The sequence below is a fragment of the Tamandua tetradactyla genome, chromosome 13 (assembly GCF_023851605.1).
Source record: "Tamandua tetradactyla isolate mTamTet1 chromosome 13, mTamTet1.pri, whole genome shotgun sequence".
Classification (NCBI taxonomy): Eukaryota; Metazoa; Chordata; class Mammalia; order Pilosa; family Myrmecophagidae; genus Tamandua; species Tamandua tetradactyla.
In genome coordinates this window covers 31,517,764-31,541,571 of record NC_135339.1, presented here as the reverse complement: position 1 = coordinate 31,541,571, position 23,808 = coordinate 31,517,764, and the positions used below count along the sequence as shown (strand labels likewise).

Here is a 23,808-nt window from a genome sequence, read left to right as displayed (position 1 = left end):
CATTTATTTCCTCTCAAAAATATACACGATCTGTCTTTATATTCTTTACAGGGTCATTTGTTTCCTGAAATGATGCTATCATGGTGAGGTATATGAAAGTAAAAGTGTTTAAGAAGATATAATTTCTTGCATCATCTTAAACCTTAGACCACAAAGAGGATGACTGGTCCTGTAGAGACCTTTTCAACTGTACTCCTGAAACAAGTGTGACATGATTCAACATGTCACACTCTATACAAAGTACAAAAGAAACATGCACACACCCATGGCTATGAGGCCCAAATTCTTATCTAACTCTGTATTGGAAGATGAGGTTAATTCAAATACACATACATATACTCATTATTAGATAAACAAAGGATAATTGCAGAAAAGTTCAGTATATAAAATAAAAGTTTTTATTCACTCATTTATTAAAGAACTGCAGTATTTCATTAGCTTGTTCTTGATAGTTGCACAGAAACCATCACACATATGTATGAATATTACACAGTTGAACAACTTACACGGCCTTAGGATTTTTTTCTAATACATCTTCAATATTATTTTGAAAGAAACTAATCTGTCAACCCCAAATGAACATTTGGATTGCTTAATGAGTACAATTATGGTATCTACTTTACCAAAGTCATTCTTTATGAGCACTCACATGTCATGAAGAGTAATTATATTGCAATATGCTTTACTTATTATATAATCAACACTTTCCTTTTGTTTGAAATGTCACATTAAATCTAATGTCCTGAAATGCAATGGCCTTCAGAGAGGTATCAACCATTTCTCAAACCATTTTCCCTAGAAGGAATACTGAATTTTTTAAAAACAGTAAATTATCTTCCCCATCTGCAAGATGAGAGGACTGCAGAAGATGATCTCACAGGAACTTCAAGCCTATAATTATATGCCTCTATCTTTTTCGAAAAAATAATTCCTCAGAACTAAATAAATTACATCTTTGGCTTAAAAAAAAAGATTACGTAATGACAAATAATCAGTTATATTTATGTTGATATTGGGAAATATATATATCTCCAATATTACTTACAATGCAAACATGCTTTCTTTCATTTTCAGCTATCTAAAATTAGTTAGGGAGGCAGTCACACAGATGATCAGCCATATGGCATTAATAAGTGCATAACCAAGATAGACATGAAACCCTTCATATTTTAACCAAACTGCTGGACTAACTCATGAAAATCTCATATAATTCCTATTTAGCTGAGAGTTTTATTGCAGAGAAATTGTTATAATTAACAATTACCATAGGAGCAACCATTCCATTTTGTGATTACTTCTCAAACAAATTTTAAAAGATGAGTTTTCTTTCATCTGCATTCACTTACAGCTACATATTATTTTATATGTAGGAATATTTAAATATCTATAATTTTACAAAAACAATTCAACCAACCCCATGAGTTGTAATTATATAAGAGAGACAATTGGGAGGCAAAGCACTGTGGCTAATTACATAGAATCTTTAGTTAGATCAATAGCATTCTGTCTTCCACTGAGGTATCTCAGAAACCAAGGATATAGAGAGTAGAGGCAGGGAATCACACCAAAAAGGATATCAAACTGGGGGACCCCAAGCCTCCCATTGCAGCATTCCCTAGTACAATTCTTCTTTACTTATACTTCTGTATTGGAAGTATGCCTATAGTTATGCTTTTTTAAAATCCCAATGTTATAGGGCGGGCCGCGGTGGCTCAGCGGGCAAAGTGCTTGCCTGCTATGCCGGAGGACCTCGGTTCGATTCCCGGCCCCAGCCCATGTAACAAAAACGGAGAAACAGAATACAATAAAAAAAAACAAGAAAATGTTTAAAGATGTTTCCCTTTCTTCCTTCCTTCCTTCCTTCTATCCTTCCTTCCTTCTCTCTGTCTTTCCTTTAAAAAAAAAAAAAAAAAAAAAAAAATCCCAATGTTATAAAAATTTTTTTAATATGCATTAGTGAGATAATTGAATATTATATTAAATGGTGCTAAAAAGAACACACGATTATGAAAAAAATGAGGTAAAAGATAAAAGAAGTAACATAAAAAGTCAATAGGAAATAGACTTTTAAAGAAAAGATAGGCAGAATAAATATATTACATATTGCTTAGTATATACAACTGTAAGGTGAATAAAATAGGAATGCTGATTATTTTGTTATATATCTGGCAAGAAAATGTAAATAGCTTTAACAGATTAGTCCTTTAGCATGCTCTCATTGTATCTCCTGCACCAGTGTAATTAAAGCAATACTATGTTCACTACAAATTTGAGAATACCATGTCTTCCTCAAAGAAATTTCAGTGAAGATAGATTGAGTTTTTCAATCTCACCTAATTTTCAGGAATTCAGAATTCAATAATGGACAAGACATTCACTTCAACACATAGTCTTTCTTCAATCACAAAATATTCAGAAGCAAAATAGATGAAGTTGATTTTATATATTTCAATTCCATCAGAAGTATTAAATGGTGCCAAAACAAAAAAGTCTACTATCATTTTAAAGGAGGTATGTTTTGTTGTTGTTGTTGATTTTTGGGGGGTGAGATGCATGGCTCAGGAATCCATCTACTGTCATTTTAATGCTCATAAAACCAATTTATATTTGGAAGAAAGGCATAGTCTGCAAGCATCTATCCCAGGAGTCTAAGTGCAAACATGCAGGAGAGTGGACTTGAGCTGGAAGGAAGTAGAGGATTGGGCAAATGGAGAAGTGGGAAGAGCTGGCACTTATCAGTTATTTTTTTGTCCTGAGAAAATGCATCTGATTTGACTGGAACAGAGCATTTCCAGAGAGGAACGTTGAATGTGAAATAGTAGATTGGATAAGAACTATGCTTGGAGAGGCTGGAATGCCAGCATACTTAGGAAACCTCCATTCTTGACACTCTGCAACCAACACTTGATCAGGTTCCAGAGGAAAGAAATGGTGGAAAATATATAAACAGCATTAATTTCTCTTCCACTGTGGTCAGGGAGCTCTCTTATGCTCCAATAATACTTTCTGGCCTCAGAGATGATGTGACTCGCTCCTTCACATGCTCTCAGAAGTGTGACCCCACGAGAGAAATACGTGCTGATGATATGAATTTTACTCACTGCTGATCATTGATTTCTTCTTGGCCTGACCACCAAGAGCTCTTAAGTGTCTGCCTTCCCAGCATACCTGGAGTAATTTTAATTTTCTAAAATAATTTTAAGGATGTGATCTCTCACTATATATCTTTCATGGACATTCCTTAAGGATAGAAAGTCTGGTCCACAGATTTTTTTGCATACTCCAAAACACAACTTTAAGGGTTACGGATGTTCAAACACTCAATAATTTAGCAGATAAGATCAAACCTACTGATATTATTTAAAAGACTGATCTCTTGGTAAATAATGGGAAATCAGTTTTACTGAGGAAAATGTGGATTGACTTCTTATAGGAATATTGCCAAATTGGAGGAAGTTGTAACAATTATCTACAAGCAACTTGTGTTTGGCATTATTCTCTGTAAATAAAAATGTGACATTGTTTTAAGCACGCGTAATAGTACTTTGCAAAAAGTTTATATTAAAACTGACTTTAGGTATTTGTAAATAGCATTATGTTTAAAACAAGCAGTGAACTTTGGCAGAATTTTTACTCACTGATTCATTCATATTTGCTATTGGACTTTACTCTAAAAGAGACTCTTAATAATGGTACTCAGTACTTTATAAGAACTCTAATTTAGTGAAAACCAACCAACAAATATTCATAGAATGCTCAAATTCTGCAAACTCCATATCGGACAAACCACGATATTAGTGTTTACAATTGAGTAACATGTCACAAAAGATAATAAAATAATGCTAGGCAAAATTAAAAATCGTTTTCACTAGGCTGAATGAATACTTCAAGTAATATATTTCTTTCTAAAAATAATCAGGAAATTCACTATACAAGATATTTGAGGTGTTATAACTAAATGATATATTTCCTAAGGGTAAGGAGTTGATATTTGACCCGGAATTTCCTTAGACAAGCTGGAAACATGTTCAACCTTCTAGGTTTTTCTCATTCTCATACTATCCCCAGAAAAAATAAAAAAACAACAAAATCTCTGGATGTTTTGAACAATAGTCATATTTCAAAAATGAATAATGTAATTCATTTTAATCTTTAAATGCAGTTAATCTCAGCCTATGTGCAAGCTACAAGGTTCAGGAGGACTTCTCTTTTGCTTTGATGAAAACCAGGTCCACTTATGATTCCTTTAAGATTCTTTGGTAATAACATTCACTAAGAGAAGCATTTGTTGCTTTATGACCTGAAATGTATTAAAGAGTGCATACCAAAAACAGCTTTAGAGAGGAAGAGAGAAAGGTACCGTGCTTGTGCCAACACACACATGCCTTTACCAGTAGCATGGCAGCCAGAGACAGGCACATGACCTGCGGTTTTAAAAACAACACAAAACAAAAACAAGCAAGCTTCTTAGGAAGGCATTCAGGGCTGTTCACTGTTTTAGCTCCACATACCCAGCCATACTCAGCCATACCCAATCACTCAGCATCACATCTTTTATGTTAACTATATAGATTCCTTTACCCTTATATGCCTTGTAGTCTTATCTCTATCACTTAGTCCAACTAATGACTTACACCTTCATTATTCTCCCAAAGCACTTGTTCTAGAACACTAATATTAATTCATGTCAAATTAAACTTTTATTTTGAATAATAAGTTTGTTTTCTTGTGAAAATTCAAACATTTCAGGAACTGGATCAAAGTTTTTCACCTATCTCTAGTACTTAGGACGGGGCTTATCATGAACTATATTCACAGTAAACATTTTCAGAAAGTCTTTCACCATCAGCTTATTTTCCATATTTGCTTAAAATTCAAATCCAGTAAAGCACTATCCAAACAAACATCAAAAATGTCTTCCAGGAGCTTTTTGTCTGACCATGTTTTCTTATATTGGAACAAAGGAATCAGTTACAAGTTTTCGCTTAAAAATATTTTTGGCAAATGTGGAAATTTTTGAGCATAGTACTTATGTTGTGAGTGGCAAAAGAAGAGACAACATAAGAAGCAGGATGTGGACTCATATTGATAGCAGTAGAATTTTAGCTTAGTCATTTGCTTTCTCCATTTCCAGTGATGAAAATGATTGAGGTGATATATATTGCTTTTATTAGAGAAATATAAGTGCCAGACAAATTAACTAAAGTATGCCTATAAATGGTGCACAAAACTCTACTTTAAGAATACCAACACATATGTGTTAGTGATAAAATAAAAGCTTGTGGAGAGGTGCCTGGGTAATTCAGTGGTAGAATTCTTGCCTGCCATGAGGGAGACCCGGGTTCTATTCCCAGTCCATGCACTTTCCAAACAAACAAACAAGCAAAACAAACAAAACAAAAAACAAAGAAACAGACAAAAATTCATCAAATGGTGCTGCGATAATGGGATACTCACATGGAAAAAATAATGAATGTGACCCCTGCCATAAAGCTTACAAAAAAAAAAGCCTATGGAGAGCTGAGGAATCTGTAAATGTATTATCAAGTGGCTTCTTGAAGCTCTTCTAAGTTTCAGTTCCTCATCTGGAAAATGAGAAGATGACTACAAGATCCTTTGGGTCTTTTAAACATTTGAAATATAACTCAAAATAAGTAAGATAATTTCCACAAAAATTGAATTGCTAATTGACTGCTGTGGTTCCTCAACAAGTTCTCCTTCAGAGAAATCACAAGTTTTTACATAATCAGAAAAACATCCAGCTCTCTACATGTAACTTGTTCTATGATGCTTAAACCAATACAGAGTTTATGGCAACTATTCAGAAACATTTCTTCTCAGAAAAGGAATAGAGTAGTATTGCTTTTCATTGGCAGCATTGGTTGCATGAGAACCAAAGGGATATGCTTCCTCTAGTTATATGAGAAACTGATACTGCATGGTAAGTTAAGGAAATGAATAAAACTTTTCCCAAAGTCCTTGAGTTTCCCAGACTGATAGTGGCATGAAAAATCCCACACTTTGGTATTTGAGCCCTTCACCAAAATGTACCACACACTATATAGATGGTAGTGTATAGTTCAGTATAGTTCAGAAAATCTATATGTCGCCATGCACTATTCACTTACAGATCAAAATAAGAAGCAATCATTAAACTCTATTTTCCAGCCAATTTATTAGGTCAATACTAAACTGTTGGGTTATGTAAATAATGGCTTAATTAAGAAGCAGAATACACACTTTCATAAATGAGTGGCAGATTTGGGAGCTAATTAAATGGATATTTAAATGATGAAACTAATCTATGAGTAGCCTGAGGTAGATCAAAACAGGTATCATGAATAAAATGAAAGTAGCTCAAATTCAACTTAAGGATCAGTGGTACAGATAGCAGAAAGCTAGATCCTCTGCAAACATCGAAAAGTTCACTTTATCAGGCAACCAGGCTTGAGGAAAAGAGGCTATTGATTGTTCACAGATCACCATTTCTAAACCACAGACCTATAAATATTGCTCACATTAACAGTGACATCTACTAAATCCAGTAGTGACAGTTTTATATTAAGTTGAATGCTTTGGCTAATGGTAATTAATGAAGATGCTGATACTGGCTTCTACAAAAATGCCTCTCATGTTAAAATGTAAATTCTGTCAGCGTTCACCAGGTTACACACCCCGTTTTTGTTTGTCTTCCACTGCAAAGAGCACATAGAGTCACTGTTGGATACACTGAATCAGAGAAGATGGTGCAGTTGGTTAGAGCACCAGGTTAATGAGAACAAGGTTATAGACTTAAATCCCAATACAACACTGTTAACTTGGCAGAGAAAAGCCTTGCTGCACAAGCTCCAGCTGTTATTTCAGCAAGTTGAATTGTAAATGCATACTGTGGGTCACAGGGGAGGCTGGCAAAATAGTGGAGGTGATGAAAACAATCCACCCATTCCTTCTCTTGGAAAACAACACCAAGCACACATGGTTCAAGTCAGAAATTGCATATTTTATTGAAAATACATCTCTTTTTTGTTTCAAATGGTGCTTACCCCTGAATACTGATGGAAAATACATAGTTAAAAAAAATTTGTTTCACATCATGGAATGTGCTTTTGTACATCATCTACTGCCCTTTACACATCTAAGGTTTGCCCACTTGTCGATCAGGAAAATAATTCATGTGTCCTAAACAGCAGCACTCAATCTGCATCGAGCAGAAATGCTGATCTCCAAGTGCGTATGATAAAAAAGGAAGTACATTATCAGAGCCTCAGATTTAGAGATTTTCAGCAATGAAATATGTAGAGACACATTAATAATAGGCATTTTGCTACCTAAGCATTATGAGTGGGAACCATCCTGTTTCATAAGAACCATGAGTTAAAAATGGGTCTATGTGATAGATCAGTAATTAAGCTGCAAAAAAAAAGGTTCAACATGCAATGCCAAGCATTAGAAGTGTTCTAGTTTGCTAGCTGCTGGAATGTAACACACCAGAGATGGATTGGCTTTTAATAAAAGGGGATTTATTTCATTAGTTCTTCAGAGGAAAGGCAGCTAACTTTCATCTGAGGTTCTTTCTTACGTGGGAAGGCTCAGGGTGATCTCTGCTGGCCTTCTCTCCAGGCCTCTGGGTTCCAACAACTTTCCCTGGGGTGTTTTATTTCTGCATCCCCAAAGGCCTGGGCTGAGCTGCGAGTGCTGAGATGAGGTATGCTGACCTGCTTGGACTGTGCTATGTTGACCTCTCTCATTTAAGTACCAGCCAATTAACTCAAAAATCATTCATTGCAGCAGGCACGCCTCCTAGCCAACTGCAGATGTAATGAGCAACAGATGAGGTTCACGTACCATTGGCTCATGTCCGCAGCAACAAAACTAGGTGCCTTTACCTGGCCAAGTTGACAAGTGACTCTAACTACCACAAGAAGCAGCACATAACACAGACACACACAAATTGAAAATCAAAACATGAGCTCCACTATTTATTATTGGTTTTTCTATTCTGTATCTCCTCCATGAGGCTCCTGTTTTATATTTTGAAATTCTATCAATAAAGATCATCAAAAAACAATAGGATAAAATCTTGTTTTAATAAAAGTTATGTAAACTAGCCCCTTTTCATTTCTAGTCCTGCCACTGACTCTCCAGGTAACTCTGTTTATATATGCTTTAGATAAAAGACTATGGCATCTGCTTTCTGTTGGAGCAAATAAAAATGAAAGTTAGCTCAACAAGTAAGTCATTATAATAATCCCCATGTACTAGTCCTCAAGTTCATAAAATGCTTTTCATATTAACATTTACTTTGATAAAAATATTTACTTAACGTTTTCATTGTGATCCCTTCTATTACTCCTAAATTCTACACCTCTCTTTTAGTTCATCTGAATTGATTTCTAAAGGATAGAAATTGAGAACTGAACATTTACAAAGAACAGAATCATTAGACTTCAGTAAAATCTGTAAAGGATAAGAGTCAAAAAAGACTTTGCCAAATAAACTATAAAGTACCTCAGTTTAAAAATTTAACATTCCCTTAAATCCCATTTGGCTGAAAAGTATTTCCCTGTGTACTACCTTCACTTATAATGTTGCACACCAAACCCTCACTTCTTTTCTAGGAAGATATTTTTTATTTTTATTATCTTCATATGTTTGTTAGTCAGCAAATCCCGCAAAAGCATAGCATATTTATGCCATCTTGTTGTCAGTGCTGATACAGATTCTGACATCACCCCCAAAATTAGAGGAAAACAGGTTTAAAAATCTCCAGTGGTTGAGATCTATCAGAATTAGCATGATACTATATGAAAAGTTACTTCTAAGTGATATGATAGCATTCTAAAAATAATACTAACCCACAGCTTTTATTTCTTTCAGCTTAGTTTTCCTTTCTAAATGAGTGTTATGTTAAAAAACAGGAACACAAACATTGGGAAGTTAATAAAAAATGAAATAAATGTATATATGTCTAGGAATTTTTAATGACAATTTTACTAATCTTTGTAAACTATGGTTTCATTTAATAGGCTATAATAGATAAAATAATTACAATAAGAGAATGAGTTTGGGTTTCTTATAGGTCCATGACTGTTGGTTGTATGTCCTTAGGCAAATTATTTATGTTCTCTGAATTTCAATTTCCAAATTTGAAAATTAGAGCATAACATTTATATTGAATATTATAAATAATATATACAAATAGTTACATATATTCGAGTTTAAAATTTCTAGTTGATTTTAATAGCATAATCATTTCATTAAAGTGAATATATTAATGTTTTTGTATTATGTCTTTTGCAGCAGTTTGTCACTGTTGTTGGTAACACTGGTATGCAAAATAGTACAATTCAACACCAAAAAGCTTAAATGCATACTTACTCTCTCATGATATGATAAGAGCATATATGCTACATATATATTTCTCTTATATGATAAGAACACTTATTATAAGTGTTCTTATCATATAAGATTAGGTTCACAGTCATATGGTTCACAGTCAGCAAAAGATCATATACACAGGAAGCCTCAGCTAAAGCCCATATATACAGGAGAGACTTTCAGGGAAGATGGTGAAATGAGGAACTTGAGGACTAAGTCTTCCCACCCAAACAACTATTAAACAGAGAAGAAAAGTCTGAATTAGTGATTTGAAACTCCAGAGGCCAGAAGAACACTTTATAGCATCCAGGGAAGAACAAGAGGAAGAGACTGACCAATTATGGTAAATAATTACAAATTGCTGTCCCCATGGGGCAGCTATAAGCATTTATCTCTCATTCTTTCATAGGCTGTCATGGAGTCCATTCCCTGGCTAGCTGCTCGTGAAGAGTGGGAGGTAAAAATACTCTTTGCCAAGATCGGGGTGGGCATGGCCAATCACCGATCATTGATCAGGATGTTTGATTAGCAAATTCTGATTGCTTGGTCCTGGCTCCAAGGGCAGCCATTGTTTCAACCCATCCTGGACAAAGGCAGCAGGAGCCATTGTTTCAACTCTTCCTGAACAGGGCTGAGGTGGTTAAGATTTAAAAAATCAGTACTCCTGAGGGCAATGGGGCATAGTTAGCAAAACGGCTGCATTTGCTGGGCATGTCAGGAAAGCCCAGCTTCAGGTAGTTGTTGGAGAAGATTTTTGGAGCCCTTCCTCATCCCCACCCCAGGACATTCTGGAGCCAGTCTGTGACCTCTTTGTGGGTTCCTGGCACTGTAGTGACTGGGAAAGACTGATTTGGGAAAGTCCACTCTGGGGTGGACACAGAATTTGCCCTTCAGGCAAAAGCACTGTGAGACACTGAAGAAGTACAAAAACTGTAGAGGTGGACTATCTGGGACAGAGGCCTGCCAGCATCAGGAGAGCGATGCCTCTCTGCTGGTGAACAGTGAGGACAACCAAAGTCCTCTAAGCAGGGAACTTCAAGAAACCTAATAAGCAAAAGGATGAGACAAAGCCCCAGAAAGACTGGGAAAACCCTGAAGAGTGCATTCACTTGGGGCAGACATTGCTGTTAGGAAGGCTGAAGTTCAAGAAAATTTCTGTGTTATCATCATCTGGTTACAAAACCAAGAAACAGACATCCCTGGGAGTAAATCTCAGAGTTAATATTTTAAAATACAAAAAAAATGTACAGTGTGAAACAAAAAAGTATAAGACAAAGAAGCAGGAAATGATGGCTCATCCAAAGAAAGAGGACAAAAATACAGAAACCAGCAATGAAGAAGACGAAATTGTGGACCTACAGAACAAAGCCTTTAACATTTTTTTTCTTAAAAAATACTCCAAAATATGAAGGAAAGTACAGAAAAAGAACTAAAGGGTATCAGGAAAACAATAAATGAACAATAAATATGAGAGGCTAATAAAGACAGAGAAATCTTAAAAAGGAGCCAAACATAACTATAGGCATTGAAGACCATAATCACTGAAATAAAAAATGCCCAGGAGGGTTTCAATAGCTTATTAAAGCTGGCAGAAGAGAGAATCAGTGAAGTTGAAGATAAGACAATTGGAATGAGTCAGACTGAGAAGTAAAACAAATTATGAGAAGCAAAAATAGTCTAAGACATCTCTGGGACACCATCAGGTGCACCAATATATGCATTACAGGATTCTAAGAATGAGAAGAAAGAGAGAAAGGGGCAAAAGAAACAGTTAAAGAAATAATGACAGAGAGCTTACCATTCTTAGCAAAAAACACGGATATGCACATCCAGGATGTTCAGAGAAAATTAAACAGGATAAACATGAAGAAAAATGCACCTTGTCACATACTGGTTACACTATAGTTCTGAAAGCTGAAAGAGAAAAGCAACATGTTATATACAAGGGAGTCCCCATAAGAATGAGTGTAGATTTTTCATCAGTGACCATGGAGGTAAGAAGGCAGTGGGTTGAAATAATCAAATGCTGAAGGAAATCAACTGCCAGACAAGAATTTTATATCCAGCAGGACCCTCTTTCAAAAATGAGAGAGATTAAGACATTCTCAGAAACAGAAAAGCTGAGGGGGTTCATCACCATTAGCCTGACCTTGCATGCATTGCTAAAGGGTATTCTTCTTGATTAAAGGAAAGGACACAAGACAGTGACTCAAAGTATCATATAGAAATAAAGACTTGTAAAGGTAAAGGTAACTATTTTGGTAACTATAAACTCTAGTAGTATTGTATTTGGTATGTAACTCCACCTCTTCCTATAATTTCTAAAATGCAAATGCATAAAAGTAATGAAAAATATAGGTTTTTGGACCTACAATGTTCAAAGATAAAAGTGGTAAGAAGTACAAACAATTGATAGGGGGAGGAAAGGGTATAGGAAAATTATATGTACATGCTATTGAATTAAAGTTGGCATCAAAAGAAATATGATTTTCATATATTTAGGATGTTAAACTTTAACCCCATGGTAACCACAAGGAAAACAGATAAAAAATATATACAGAAGAAGCAAGAATGCACTCAGTATGGTACAATACACACACACACACACACACACACACACAAACCCAAACTTATATAAAAGTAGGTTTAAATGGAAATGAAGGAAAAAAAAAGTATAAATAGACTTACAAAGGCTAAATAGAAAAATGCAGAAGAAATTCCTGTATTATTATTAGTGACTTTAAATGTAAATGGATTAAATACTCATGTGAAAAAAATGGAGACTGGCAGAATATATAAAAGACCATGACTGAATCATATGCTATCTGCAAGAGAGTCACCAGAAATTCAAAGACACAAGTAGGTCGAAAAAAAAATTACCATGCAGGTAGTAACCAAAAGAGAGTTGGGGTGTCTATATTTATATTACGTAAAATAGACAAAGTAAAAAGCAATAATGAGAGACAAATATCGTCATTATATACTGATAAAGGGGATAATTCAACAGGAAGATGTAACAACTATAAAGATGTAACTGAGAAATTAGGATTTAGGGAGTGATTATGATTGCTGAATCATTATTTAGAAGTTTTCTTTCTATACTGTAGAAGAGGCAGAAGTTAACACCTGAAATTACTGAAATTCAACCAGTTTCACCCTTGTTTATACTGTCTATTGTAATGGTTATTCTAGCTTGGTCTCAGCTTTGTGTATATTTACTATTTTTTATTATAATAACAAATAAATATAATTTGTTATTATAATAACAATTGTAATTGCTATAGCCTACTGGCAACCTTGTTAATATTTTCTATTGTTGGCTATTAAGCATAGTCTCATCCTCATTTATATCTATTGTATAATAGTAACAACTTCTTTTTTTAATCCATAAGAACCTTAAACTCCTCAGACTCCAGGACACAGATTTTGGGCCCTAAAGTCCATGTGTTCTCCTGCTTCCCACATAGTATTAAACATTTTCTTTCTTTGAAACCCTAGTGTCACTTTTCTCCAGGGTCAAATATATACATACCCAACAGCAGCATTCCAAAATATATGAAGAAAATACTGATTGATTTGAAAGGAGAAAATGATGGTCCTACATTAACAGTAGGTGGCTTTAACATACCACTCTGAATAATGGATAGAACATCTAGTCAGAAATTCAAAAAGGAAATACAAGAATTGAATGATGCACTAAACCAACAGACATACAGAAACCGCACACAACAAAAAGATAATATACATTCTTTTCAAGTGTACATGGATCATTCTCCATGTTGGGTCATCAACCAAGTTTCAATAAATTTTAAAAGATCAGAATCATACTGTTACCAAGAAATCAGGATTTAAGGGATGATTTTGGTTACTAAATCATTGTATAGGTATTCCTTTTTGCTTTCTGGTATATTATCACCCATTTCCCCATTCTAAATATTTCATTATCCCTAAAGGTATACCTTAGGAATTTGCTAAGCAATAGCCAGTACATATAATAATTATTTCATGAAATATGAACATAAAAATATATTTATTTTACATGGTGAACTGCTTATAAAATATTCATATACACCATTGTTTCTTCACAACAGTCCTGTGTGGTAGGTGGTTTTTATATTATTACTTTACAGAGGAGGAAATAGGCTTGGAGGAATCAAGTGACTTGCTAAAATCACAAAGTTTAGTAGAAGCAAAGTAAACACTCCAAACTCTTTGTGCGAGTGTATGAAGTTACTTTTACTTCATTCAGATGCTTGTAATGTATAAGTTCATCTCACCTTTCTATCCGGTTACATTGAAGATCTAGGTTAACTAGATCTTCTAGTTAATGTAACTTCTTTCTGGAAGTTACACTGATTTAGTTCAGACAACATTAATAGCTTCTACATCTGGATCCTAAAACTTGTATATCTACATTATGTATGGGTATGTATGTTTATGTGCCTGTGTACATATGTGCATATTAGCATTTATTTCATGTTTCAACGTTCTTATATACCCTCCTAAGAATTTCACCTAAACAAGGATCAGATTGAAGGACTCAATCTATGTTGGATGTATTAAGTAGAATCTGGAGTCCTGCTAGTTTGTATATTCTTCTATGGAACTGTGTTTATTATGCAGGCTTAGAATAGAACTTTGGCTTTTGATCCTGATTAATTAAAACCTTAAGGCTGGATTTCACATAACTTCAGACACAATCAGATGACTTCTTATGATCTCTGTATGTTGTATAGAGATGTACAAGAGGAGTCATGAATTTACATAATCTCTGTTTCTACCTCCTTCTCTAAAATATGTTGGTAAAATCTAGGGCTAAGACTCTGGTGCGAAACTACCTGGGTTCAAATTCCATTTCTAGGACCTACCAGTTGAGGTGCCTTGGGCTGATATTATCATTTCTTCATGCCGCAGGTTCTTCATCTATAAACTTTGGATAATAACATAGTTCATAGGATTGTTTGGAAGATTAAATGAGTTACAGTTAATAAATGTAAAGAATGTGAACAGGGTCTAGAACACAATGATGTTTAATAAATTATTAGCCAGTTCCATCCCCTTCACAGGTGATCTGGAGAACTAATTAGGTGGTACATGTGAGCGTGGTTGAAAGTACTCTCCCTACTGCCAGTAAACCTTCAATTACTTATGGTGACCTACCAATTAAATTTAATCTCAGAAACCGCTGAATGACTCAATATTAAGGTGTAGCTTTATATGAAAATATTTAAATTCTCTCCATTAGGAACTGAGTGATATGACAAAGTCCTCTCAGTTCAGTTATCATACATCTCATTCATTCTCTAAGAGAATTCCAAGAAAAGAAAACAAAATTAGCCATCATTGTTGCATTTCTAGGGCTCATTAGCATTCTGGGTTACACCCTCTCCAGTTCAATTCTTTGCAATTTTCACCTAACTTCAGTAGCAGCAGTACTCACATCACTGTGCTCAGTGATGAGAAAATAACATGTTGATTTAGCTAATTTGAAACGCTAGCTCCTACTCCTTACCCCCATTTGCATAATCTCAAACTGAACATTATTTTTACCATTTACTAGTTTTACATCATTTATAAAAGTCTAATTTATGCGCTGTGAGTATTCCAGAGAACTCCTTTAATAGCCACTTATCTTGAATTTCCTGTGGCCTAGACAATATTCACATGAATGAGAAGGGATCAGTTTAGCCAACTAAGGCTCATGAAAGAAAAATAGTTGCCACCCATTAGCAAAGCCCTGAACTCTGGGTTAAGAATACAAAATGAATGGTGTGCCTCACAATAAGGAACTGTTGAGTTTTCCCTAAGCATTTAATTTTTAAATTCAGTTTTACTGTTTTAAGTCACTCAAAATGATTTCAACAGTTATCATCTACTCTTCTATAGTCTTTGATTCTATCCACTCCCATCCACCACTCATCTTCCCACGTACCTTCTCAACCCTCACATAGGTACACATTTGTAATTAAGAAGCACAGTGAAAAATCATTTCAAATAGTCTGAATGGATGAGTTTACAGAGCCAAAAATTTTTCTTTCACCCCTAATTCCCAGTGCTCTAGAGGAAAATATCCAGAGATAATTTGCAGATATACAAGCGCATAGTTATATATTTAGCAACAACACACAGAGATGGCCGCCTATGCCCCCAGGGTCATACACATTATGGCGCTGAATAATCTTAAATAGGCAGTTTAAGCTGATATATTTCAAACAACAATTCATGGCAGAATCAACCGGGGAGCTAAAAAAGACTCAATTGCCACACCCTGACCTTCAGACTCTTGAAGTCTATATAGTAGGGGCAAAATTTATGTATGTTTAAACATTTTTACCAGGTATTTCTAATTATTGCTTAGGAACAACTATTCTAATTCACTGTGGGGGTTTTTTGTTATCAAAATTAATCTCACAAAAATAGTTGAAATCTAGGAGTTTAGAAAAGAAAATTTATAGAGATACATGAATTTAAAATAGTTTCAGATTTTAAAATAATTTAGACTTGCCTCATCCTATAGAAGAATACTGCTTGACAAACTCACTTTGCTGGAGTAGCATCTACTTTTGGGTCAGGACATTTCAGAAATAAATCTGCTTAAAATAATAAATTCTGTCTAATGCAAGCAACACATATTAATTCTGATCTAATCCTCACTTGCAGCCCAAGATTTTATGCTGCCAAGTATAATTTTACAGATTCCCTCAATTGGTCTATAGGATTGGGTCACTGCCAAGCTTCTCACAGGAATCATAACTCATTCCCTTCTCTCTTCCTTATTTGCCTTCTGGACAAATAAATGCCCAACTCATATAACAAATCCTCATCTTAAGCATAAGCACAGCTTTAATATTAATGGAGAAGGGCCAGGATTAAATTCACTCAAGGACCTTCACCATGCAGCCCACCTAGAATGAGGGTGTCAAACATGACAAAATTATATACTCTCACAGTGAAATGATTCAGATACATCAAACATAGGGCTCATCATGTTGGCATGTCACACCTCCTACTTGTGTTCATCCCCCATTTGAAATGAAAGTGAATGAAGTATAGAAAGGTCTCACTTATCATCAACTTCCACTGTATTCTTACTGCTCCTAGAAAAGCTATTCCTCTAGTTTCAGCTGAGCTGGGAGAACACAGAAGTCTCCCTTGATAACAACTACATGCTGAGTGCTTTCAAAATAACTTCTGTGTCTGTAATAAAACTACAGAGGCATATAAGACAAATGTGCAGCAAATATGAAGAGATTATTAGGTTGATTCCATGAGTCATAATATACTCATGTCTATAGGTAATAAATGCATAAAACAGTGTATGCAAAATAGTAGGTGTGCATGAAATATTTGCTAAGAGGGGATTCTAAAATAATATTTTCCTTCTGCTTGAAATTGTTGCTTCATACCATGATGTCAAGTGGAGTAGCTAAACGTGTTTCTGTGGCCAAGAGTCACAGGTTGAAGAGGTATCGGAATAGGATCCTCTTTTCAACCTTCTCCATGTTTTTGAAGTAAGAGCCTTCAGGGCAGCACTGCTGAGACCTACTGTAGGCCCCAGCAGCCTGACTGCCAGACTAGCAGCCTAGGCTGCCAAACTGTAAAAGCTTCTGACCATTTAAATAACCTACTGTCACTACTATATACATTTGAGGAAAAGTTTTTCCACGAAAATTGTGGATATTATTACCTGCTCCCCATCAATTAAAGAGGATTCTCCTGAGGATTAATTAAGTAATGGATGAGTGAAAATTTATAAACTTACATTAAACATTTCAAAAATGCAAATTATCAATACTGTTGAAAGACCTGAACATAAAGGCATAAAGATCAAAGGATGAGCTGGTTCTCTCTCAGCTGTTGATAGCACCGTCCATCTAATCACCCCAGTACATTGACAGCAATTAAGTTCTGTCCATTTTTTCATCTACGTAATTCTTAAATCTGCCTTCTCTGATATCTCTCAGTTGCCACCCTGATCCAGACCTCATAAAACAGTCTTCCAATTGGGATCTCTAAATCTAATCTTATCTCCCTCAAAAATATCCTCTAAAGAGCTTAAAAAGTATATGGTCAAAATGAATATCTTATCCTAGTCATTTCCTGCTTCAAATGAATCCAGTGTTCCTGATCATGTATGCATTTTTCAGCATGGTGTATAACCTTCCCTGTTCTCAAGATCTCTTTCCACATTCTCTGCTTTTGGTTTACACTTTAGCAATACCAAACTGCTTGTCTATTGATCAGGCCTGCTATTTTGTGTCTCTGAGCCTTTGTTCATGCCACGTTCTTGTACCTAGAGAGCTCCTCCACCCCTTACTACTTCTCCATAAAGACTTGGCTGAGGTACAACGTTATCCAGGAAATTTTTCTTGAGGTCATCCTCTCCCAAACCATACTGATATTCACAGGAGCCTCTATATAACCAGAGTGTATTTGAATCCTGCATTTCTACATATTTAATAATGGTTGATGTATAAATCTTACTTCTCTATATGGGGAAATCCTTGAAGGCAGGGACTGCATTATATTGTTTTTAGGTCCTTGTGTGTCAGACACAGAGTAAACCTCAATAAACAATTATTAAGTGTGAGAAAAACGATGCTATAGAAATAATTATATAAATATAAACAGAAAGAAATGGCAGAAATTAAAGGCAAGTCATTTGTAAACAGGGGCAAAAAATAAAAGGATACAAAATAAAGGGGAATGGCTATTGATGAGACTGATAAAAAGGACTGTATGGAAGAAGTTAATGTTGAAAAGAGAAATAGGAGAGGGTAGAAAAATAAAGAGGAGAAGTAGATTGAGAATGGGGCTGTTAGAGAAGTTAAGAGAAGCAAACCATGGAAAGAAAAGGATAAAAGTGATGAATTCACTCTAATTACTTAAGGACCAGAGAGGTAGAAGAAAAGAAAACAGAAGGTATGTTGCCAAGTAATCACCACAGAAAGCAGCAAACATAAAGTAGCCACCTGGGTAACAGAAGGAAAAAGAGGGAGCACAGACTATTTAAAGGAAGTAAAATGATTTCATAAAATTAACAAGGAAAGGACATTTAGAAACAAAACACAGAAAAGAGTAAGAAGATGATCTGAAAATATTGTAGCATCCTGTCTTTAAAACGCTGAACTAATTATTTAATTAGAGTATAGAATTTGCTGAAAGCTAACATAAAAATATACCTCTTTAGTAAAAATAATGGACAAATATTGAACTCAAAGTCAGCAATTTCATAGGCAATGCAGTCAAGAGAATTCTCATATTTTTTCTTGGTTAATTTTTCTGTATAGCTCTATTACATAAGTACTGCTCTTACCAAGAACAATTGCGACTCAGTATCTGCCCTTGGCTGTAATAAATGGGCCAGATTTGAAATATACAATGTGATTATTTTTTCTATCAATACACACTGTGCAAGACTACTTGTCCCCCCTGGCATCTTGGATTTGCTTCATTATACAAGGAACATGTTGGAAGAAAAGAACTATGGGCAGATGTCCTGAATGCTGTCAGAGCAGATGACATTTATGTGATGTGACTCACCTTGACATGTCTTGGTATTCCATTACAAATCTGAGAGATTATGTTTTCACTTGTGGGTTGCAATTGCCTCAGGTACCCAGATAATATGCATGTTCTTCAGCAGAGGTCAGCCAATACTCATTGTTAAAGACCAAACACATGGTGGCCAGCTGGCAAATTGGCTCTTCTGCAATACTTGTATTTGCCCTTTCTAATAAAATATTTTGCAAAAACCAGGCCTCAAGACATTTCAACATTTCATTCAGGGTATGCCTAAAAACATAATGGGACTTTTTTTTTTTTTTTTAGGTAGGCTTCCATTGCTTTCTAATCACATTCTTTATTCAAAAAATAAATAAATAAATAAACATAAGCCAAAACAATGCCCCTCAATAATTAAGTCTATTTTGAAATTTATTAGAAATGCTTATCTGGGGACTTTTATCTCAGAATTAACCACTGCTGGCAGTGCAGAACATAATTTATCCCTCTTACCACATGACTTGTATTTCCTAATTTGCTGTTTATCCTTTGGCTCTCTTTTAATATTTTAGAAGTGTAGCTATCCATTACTGATCCATGTCATCTTTTTGGCCAAAATATTTGTTCTATCTCTGCCACCAGCTGCTTGCTCATTATAAATTTTACCATTATCCCACTACGGAATTCTGTGGGTTTGCCCCCACAGTTTCTCTGTCTTGATTTTGTGGGATTCTGTATGAAATTTAAAATTCCACACCAATTTTCTCCTAGGCTTATCTTTTCTTCCTGTCTGTTCACATCATTTTTAGAGATTTTAAATCACTTGAAAATAATAGCCATCATTTATTGTGTTCTTGCTCTCTATCAGGCACTTTTTTTATATGTGTTATTTCTATAATCACCATAGCAAACATGCCAACTGATGGTGCTTTCCTCATTTTCATGATAAAAAATCGAAGCTAAAAAAAGGGTGGTTGATATGCCCATGTCCCCAGAAGTATCCAATGACAGGGTCAGAATCTACATACAGTGTGTTGAATACCAAAGCCAAAACTCATTTTAAACACCAAACAAATGGCAGTCTCTTGGCACTTTCCACTATGCTTGGTAGTTTTATATATACTTGGAAAAATTTAATGAGAAAGATAATTTGCTGGGAAAAAAATGCACTAAAAATCTTATATGCTTACTTTTGGTACCACTGTTCATCTTGATTAGAGCAGATATTAGAAAGCTTTCTGTATATCCTGAAAAATTCAATGTCCACACTGGGAGTAAATGACACTTCCAAAATACATTTATTTCATAGCGTTAGGTTTTATCAACATAAATCCTAAATTGATGTGGCTTTTTAGCTTTCTGCTCAAATAATATATACTAAATCCTTGCTGTGGTTCTACATTCCTCTGTTCTTAAATTGTCCTTAAGAGGAGGGCAAAAAGTTAAAATATACTAAAAAACATTACTAATTATTATAATATAAAAATTATCTGAATGAAAGTACATTTATTTATTATTATTTTGGTATCTTTAGTGATATCCTTACTGAAATTTTCCTCTAACAGTTTGATGTGCTAGCTGCTGCTTAAAAATAAAATAAAAACAAAGTCTTTATTGATTGGAACCTGTTGTAACTGTGTATTTGTAGTCCTGAAAATATGACAGCATATTGAGGTAGAGATTCAAAGTGAAAAAGCCATTTCTTTTTTGTTATTTTGAGGAATTACTGACATATAAGAATGAATTCTAGGCTACTAATATACCTGATTTCTAAGGGAAGTATAGAGAGTCATGATGACAAATTGGGTCTGCAAAAGAGTCCATGAAACACTTATAAAATACTCTCATTGTCAGGCCCATGATGATGCTTATCAAGTTTCTATAAGGGGCATATCCAATGTGTAAACACTCTTAATAATGTATGAAAGAAAAGCAGGCTAAATGAGTATTGGATTTAAATTTTTAAATAGATCTTAATACCTAGGATACAGCTTTCTTTTCTTCTCTCTACATACAGACTACCTTAAGATGCTCATAGACTCTCACAGTTTAAACAATTATCTCTCTGGGAATAATTTCCAAATTTTGATCTGCACCCAGTATTCTCCTTAAAACTAATTCCCCTAACAGGAAATAGACATTTCCACTTGCCTGTTTTATCTCACATCCAAAATATCTACAGTCAAAGTCTCAAAACTACCTTTCTCCTACATTCATAGTCCCATTAAAAGCAGCACCATTTGTTTTCCTATTTCCTATGTATAATATGTTAGTCATCTTAACATGCTTGACATGTTATATAAGAGATGATATAAGATGACATTTCCATTTCAAACCCTTCAGCGATGCTATCTCTTGCTTTTTTTTTTTTTTTTTTTTCCTGTTACCCATGCTGTTCATTCCATATTCCTTCTTTGGGGCACCCTTCCTCTACTTCCCCATCTGCGAAAAGGGTACTCATCTTCCAGATTGAGCTCAAATAGTTCTTCCTCTTTGACATCTTCATAATTCCTAAGAGACATCTGCCCATTTCCTTTTCTGGGCTCCTATTTCCTACAGTTATTTCTCCCCTAATTTCTACAAGTCCTTGAGGGCAGAGGTTGAATCAAAGTCAGGATTTTTCTTTTTAACATGGGTAGGCAATGGGAAATGAACCTCGGTCTTTGGCATGGCAGTGAGAATTCTGCCACTGAGCCACCATTGCACCACCAGGATTTTGTTTGTTTTTTTAAGAACAGAACCTAGTACATAGTTTTAAAAATGCATACATGAATGAAGGAATACACAACAAGCAATTCTGGGACTCTGACTTTTCCCTCCACTTTGCAGTCTTTTTATCACTCTTTATTTTGTTATTTCTTCAAACTATTTACTTCTTAGAAAATAATTTTCCAGGTAGTTTTAATGTCTACTTATACTGAAAAGTCAAAACTTGTCATGAATTATCTTAGAATTAATTCAGCCTTTTTTCAAGATTATGATATATTGGTGAATTTTAATAACATTTTGTAGGTTCCAAATACAAAGTTTTAGACAGTTTTAGAATAAATTCCCTACATATTTGGGTAAATTGTGAGAAACACAAAAGATTTTAATGGTAAATGGACAAAGGAATATATTTAATGTACTTATTCCTACAGATCATTTTCTTCCATTTTTATTTCTGTTATTGCTACAGACCAGCAATTTCCTCAGATCAGAAATTTGATAGAATCCCTTCCTGAAATGTTAGAATTTCCCTGTGGGACATAAGGAAATGTTATCTGCGTATAATGGTGGAACTTAGTGTGCGTATGCATGGGGAGGGGAAGACTCATAGTGTTTTCCCAAAGAAAACTCAAAGTTAAGTTCTCTCTTCTGAAATGTTTAATTGCCAAGAATATTTCATTCAAAGCTCTGAATGTTTGGACTTCAGAATAGTGACCTGAGTTGCCTTTTTTCTTTTTTCCTTCTGTTATTATGGAAAGACAAAAATATCCAAAGCCCATAAAAATATCAGGAATTGGCATCTGTGATGTGAGTGCTATGTTTACAATAAAAACAGTCTAACAAATATAGTAATTTGAAAGCAAAGAGAGAGCTCCAATGGAGAAAGTAAAATAACTACACAGCCTCTCTGCCATTATATGAACAATGACAGGCAGCCTCATGTTTTAAGTGTCACGATAATTACAATGATAATGATAACCAACATTTAAATAGTTATATACAATTGATCAGTGCCATTTTTGGCATGACCATATATGAAGGACCTGGCTAAAGACTGTGTAACAGTTAATGTAGGGGTACTGAGATACATTCTCACCCACAACTAGGAAATATGGTCACAAAAGGCAAATACCAAAGATTGCCTCCCGTGGTAAACACTTAATCCAAGTTAAGTGAGGGGCAGGAAGAGACAAATATTGTAATCGCTGTAGACAACCAAACAGAAGCTACTGACTCAGAGGAAATAAATGAGAACTTTATCTGAAGAGAAGATTTCTCTTTCTCTTTCTGTCTATTCTTTCAAGGTAAAAAAGACATGTGAACCACATGCCAGAGTAGCAGGAATTTATGATCTCTCTGAGGCTCCCTTCCTCTACCACACCTCGTGGTACTCACATTTTAGGTGAGGGAGTATGGGTGAAATTCATAATCTGAAGCCCAAGCAGAGGACAGAAGAAAGCAGTGGTGGGACTGAAACAGGGTTGATGTTTTGTATGGCAATCTCTGTTTGAGGGAAACAGAGATTAAGATTTCAGTGAGAGAAATCAGTAATCAGTAATCTCTACTGATGAATGATGGACTTTTATCCAGTCCATATCCTGGATAAAAGCAGCATCAGACACAAGGTTTTCAAAATCACACAGTCACACTGAAAATGCCATATCATTTTACAATCGTCATCAAGAAACATGGCTACTGGAACACAGCTCTACAGTTTCAGGTAGTTTCCTCTAGTCACTCTAATACACCATAAACTAAAAAGGGATATCTATATAATGCATAAGAATAACCTCCAGGATAACCTCTTGACTCTGTTTGAAATCTCTCAGCCACTGACACTTTATTTTATCTCATTTCTCTCTTCCCTGGTTGGTCAAGAAGGTTTTCTCAATCCCTTTATGCTGAGTCCCAGTTCGTCTCAGGGTTTCTGTCCCATGTTGCCAGGGAGATTTATACTCCTGGGAGTCATGTTCCACACAGGGAGGAATGGCAGTGAGTTCGCTTGCTGCATCAACTTAGAGAGAGAGAGGCCACATCTGAGCAACAAAAGAAGTTATTTGGGGGTGATTCTTCAGCCTAACTTTAAGTAGGTTTAGCCTACCCTTTGCAGGGATAAAGTTCATAGGGGCAAATGCAAGATCAGGGGCTAGGCCTCTAGATTTGGTCCTCCCCACCAAAATGTTTCCCCTTTTAAAGGACTCCAGTAAACTAATCAAA

At 35.1% G+C, this 23,808-nt stretch overlaps 1 protein-coding gene across 12 annotated transcripts in view; it reads right to left on the bottom strand.

The window, feature by feature from the left end:
- Positions 1 to 23,808, bottom strand: part of CTNNA3 (catenin alpha 3) — a 1,849,311-nt gene that overhangs the window by 94,738 nt on the left and 1,730,765 nt on the right. The window contains exon 16 of one of the 12 annotated variants that reach the window (XM_077125143.1): positions 22,811 to 23,094. The exons of the other annotated variants lie outside the window; for them this stretch is intronic. Coding sequence (XP_076981258.1) covers positions 22,983 to 23,094 — 112 coding nt within the window. The 3' untranslated portion in view covers positions 22,811 to 22,982. Of the gene's footprint in view, positions 1 to 22,810; positions 23,095 to 23,808 lie in introns of those variants that run through there. 12 annotated transcript variants of the gene reach the window in all.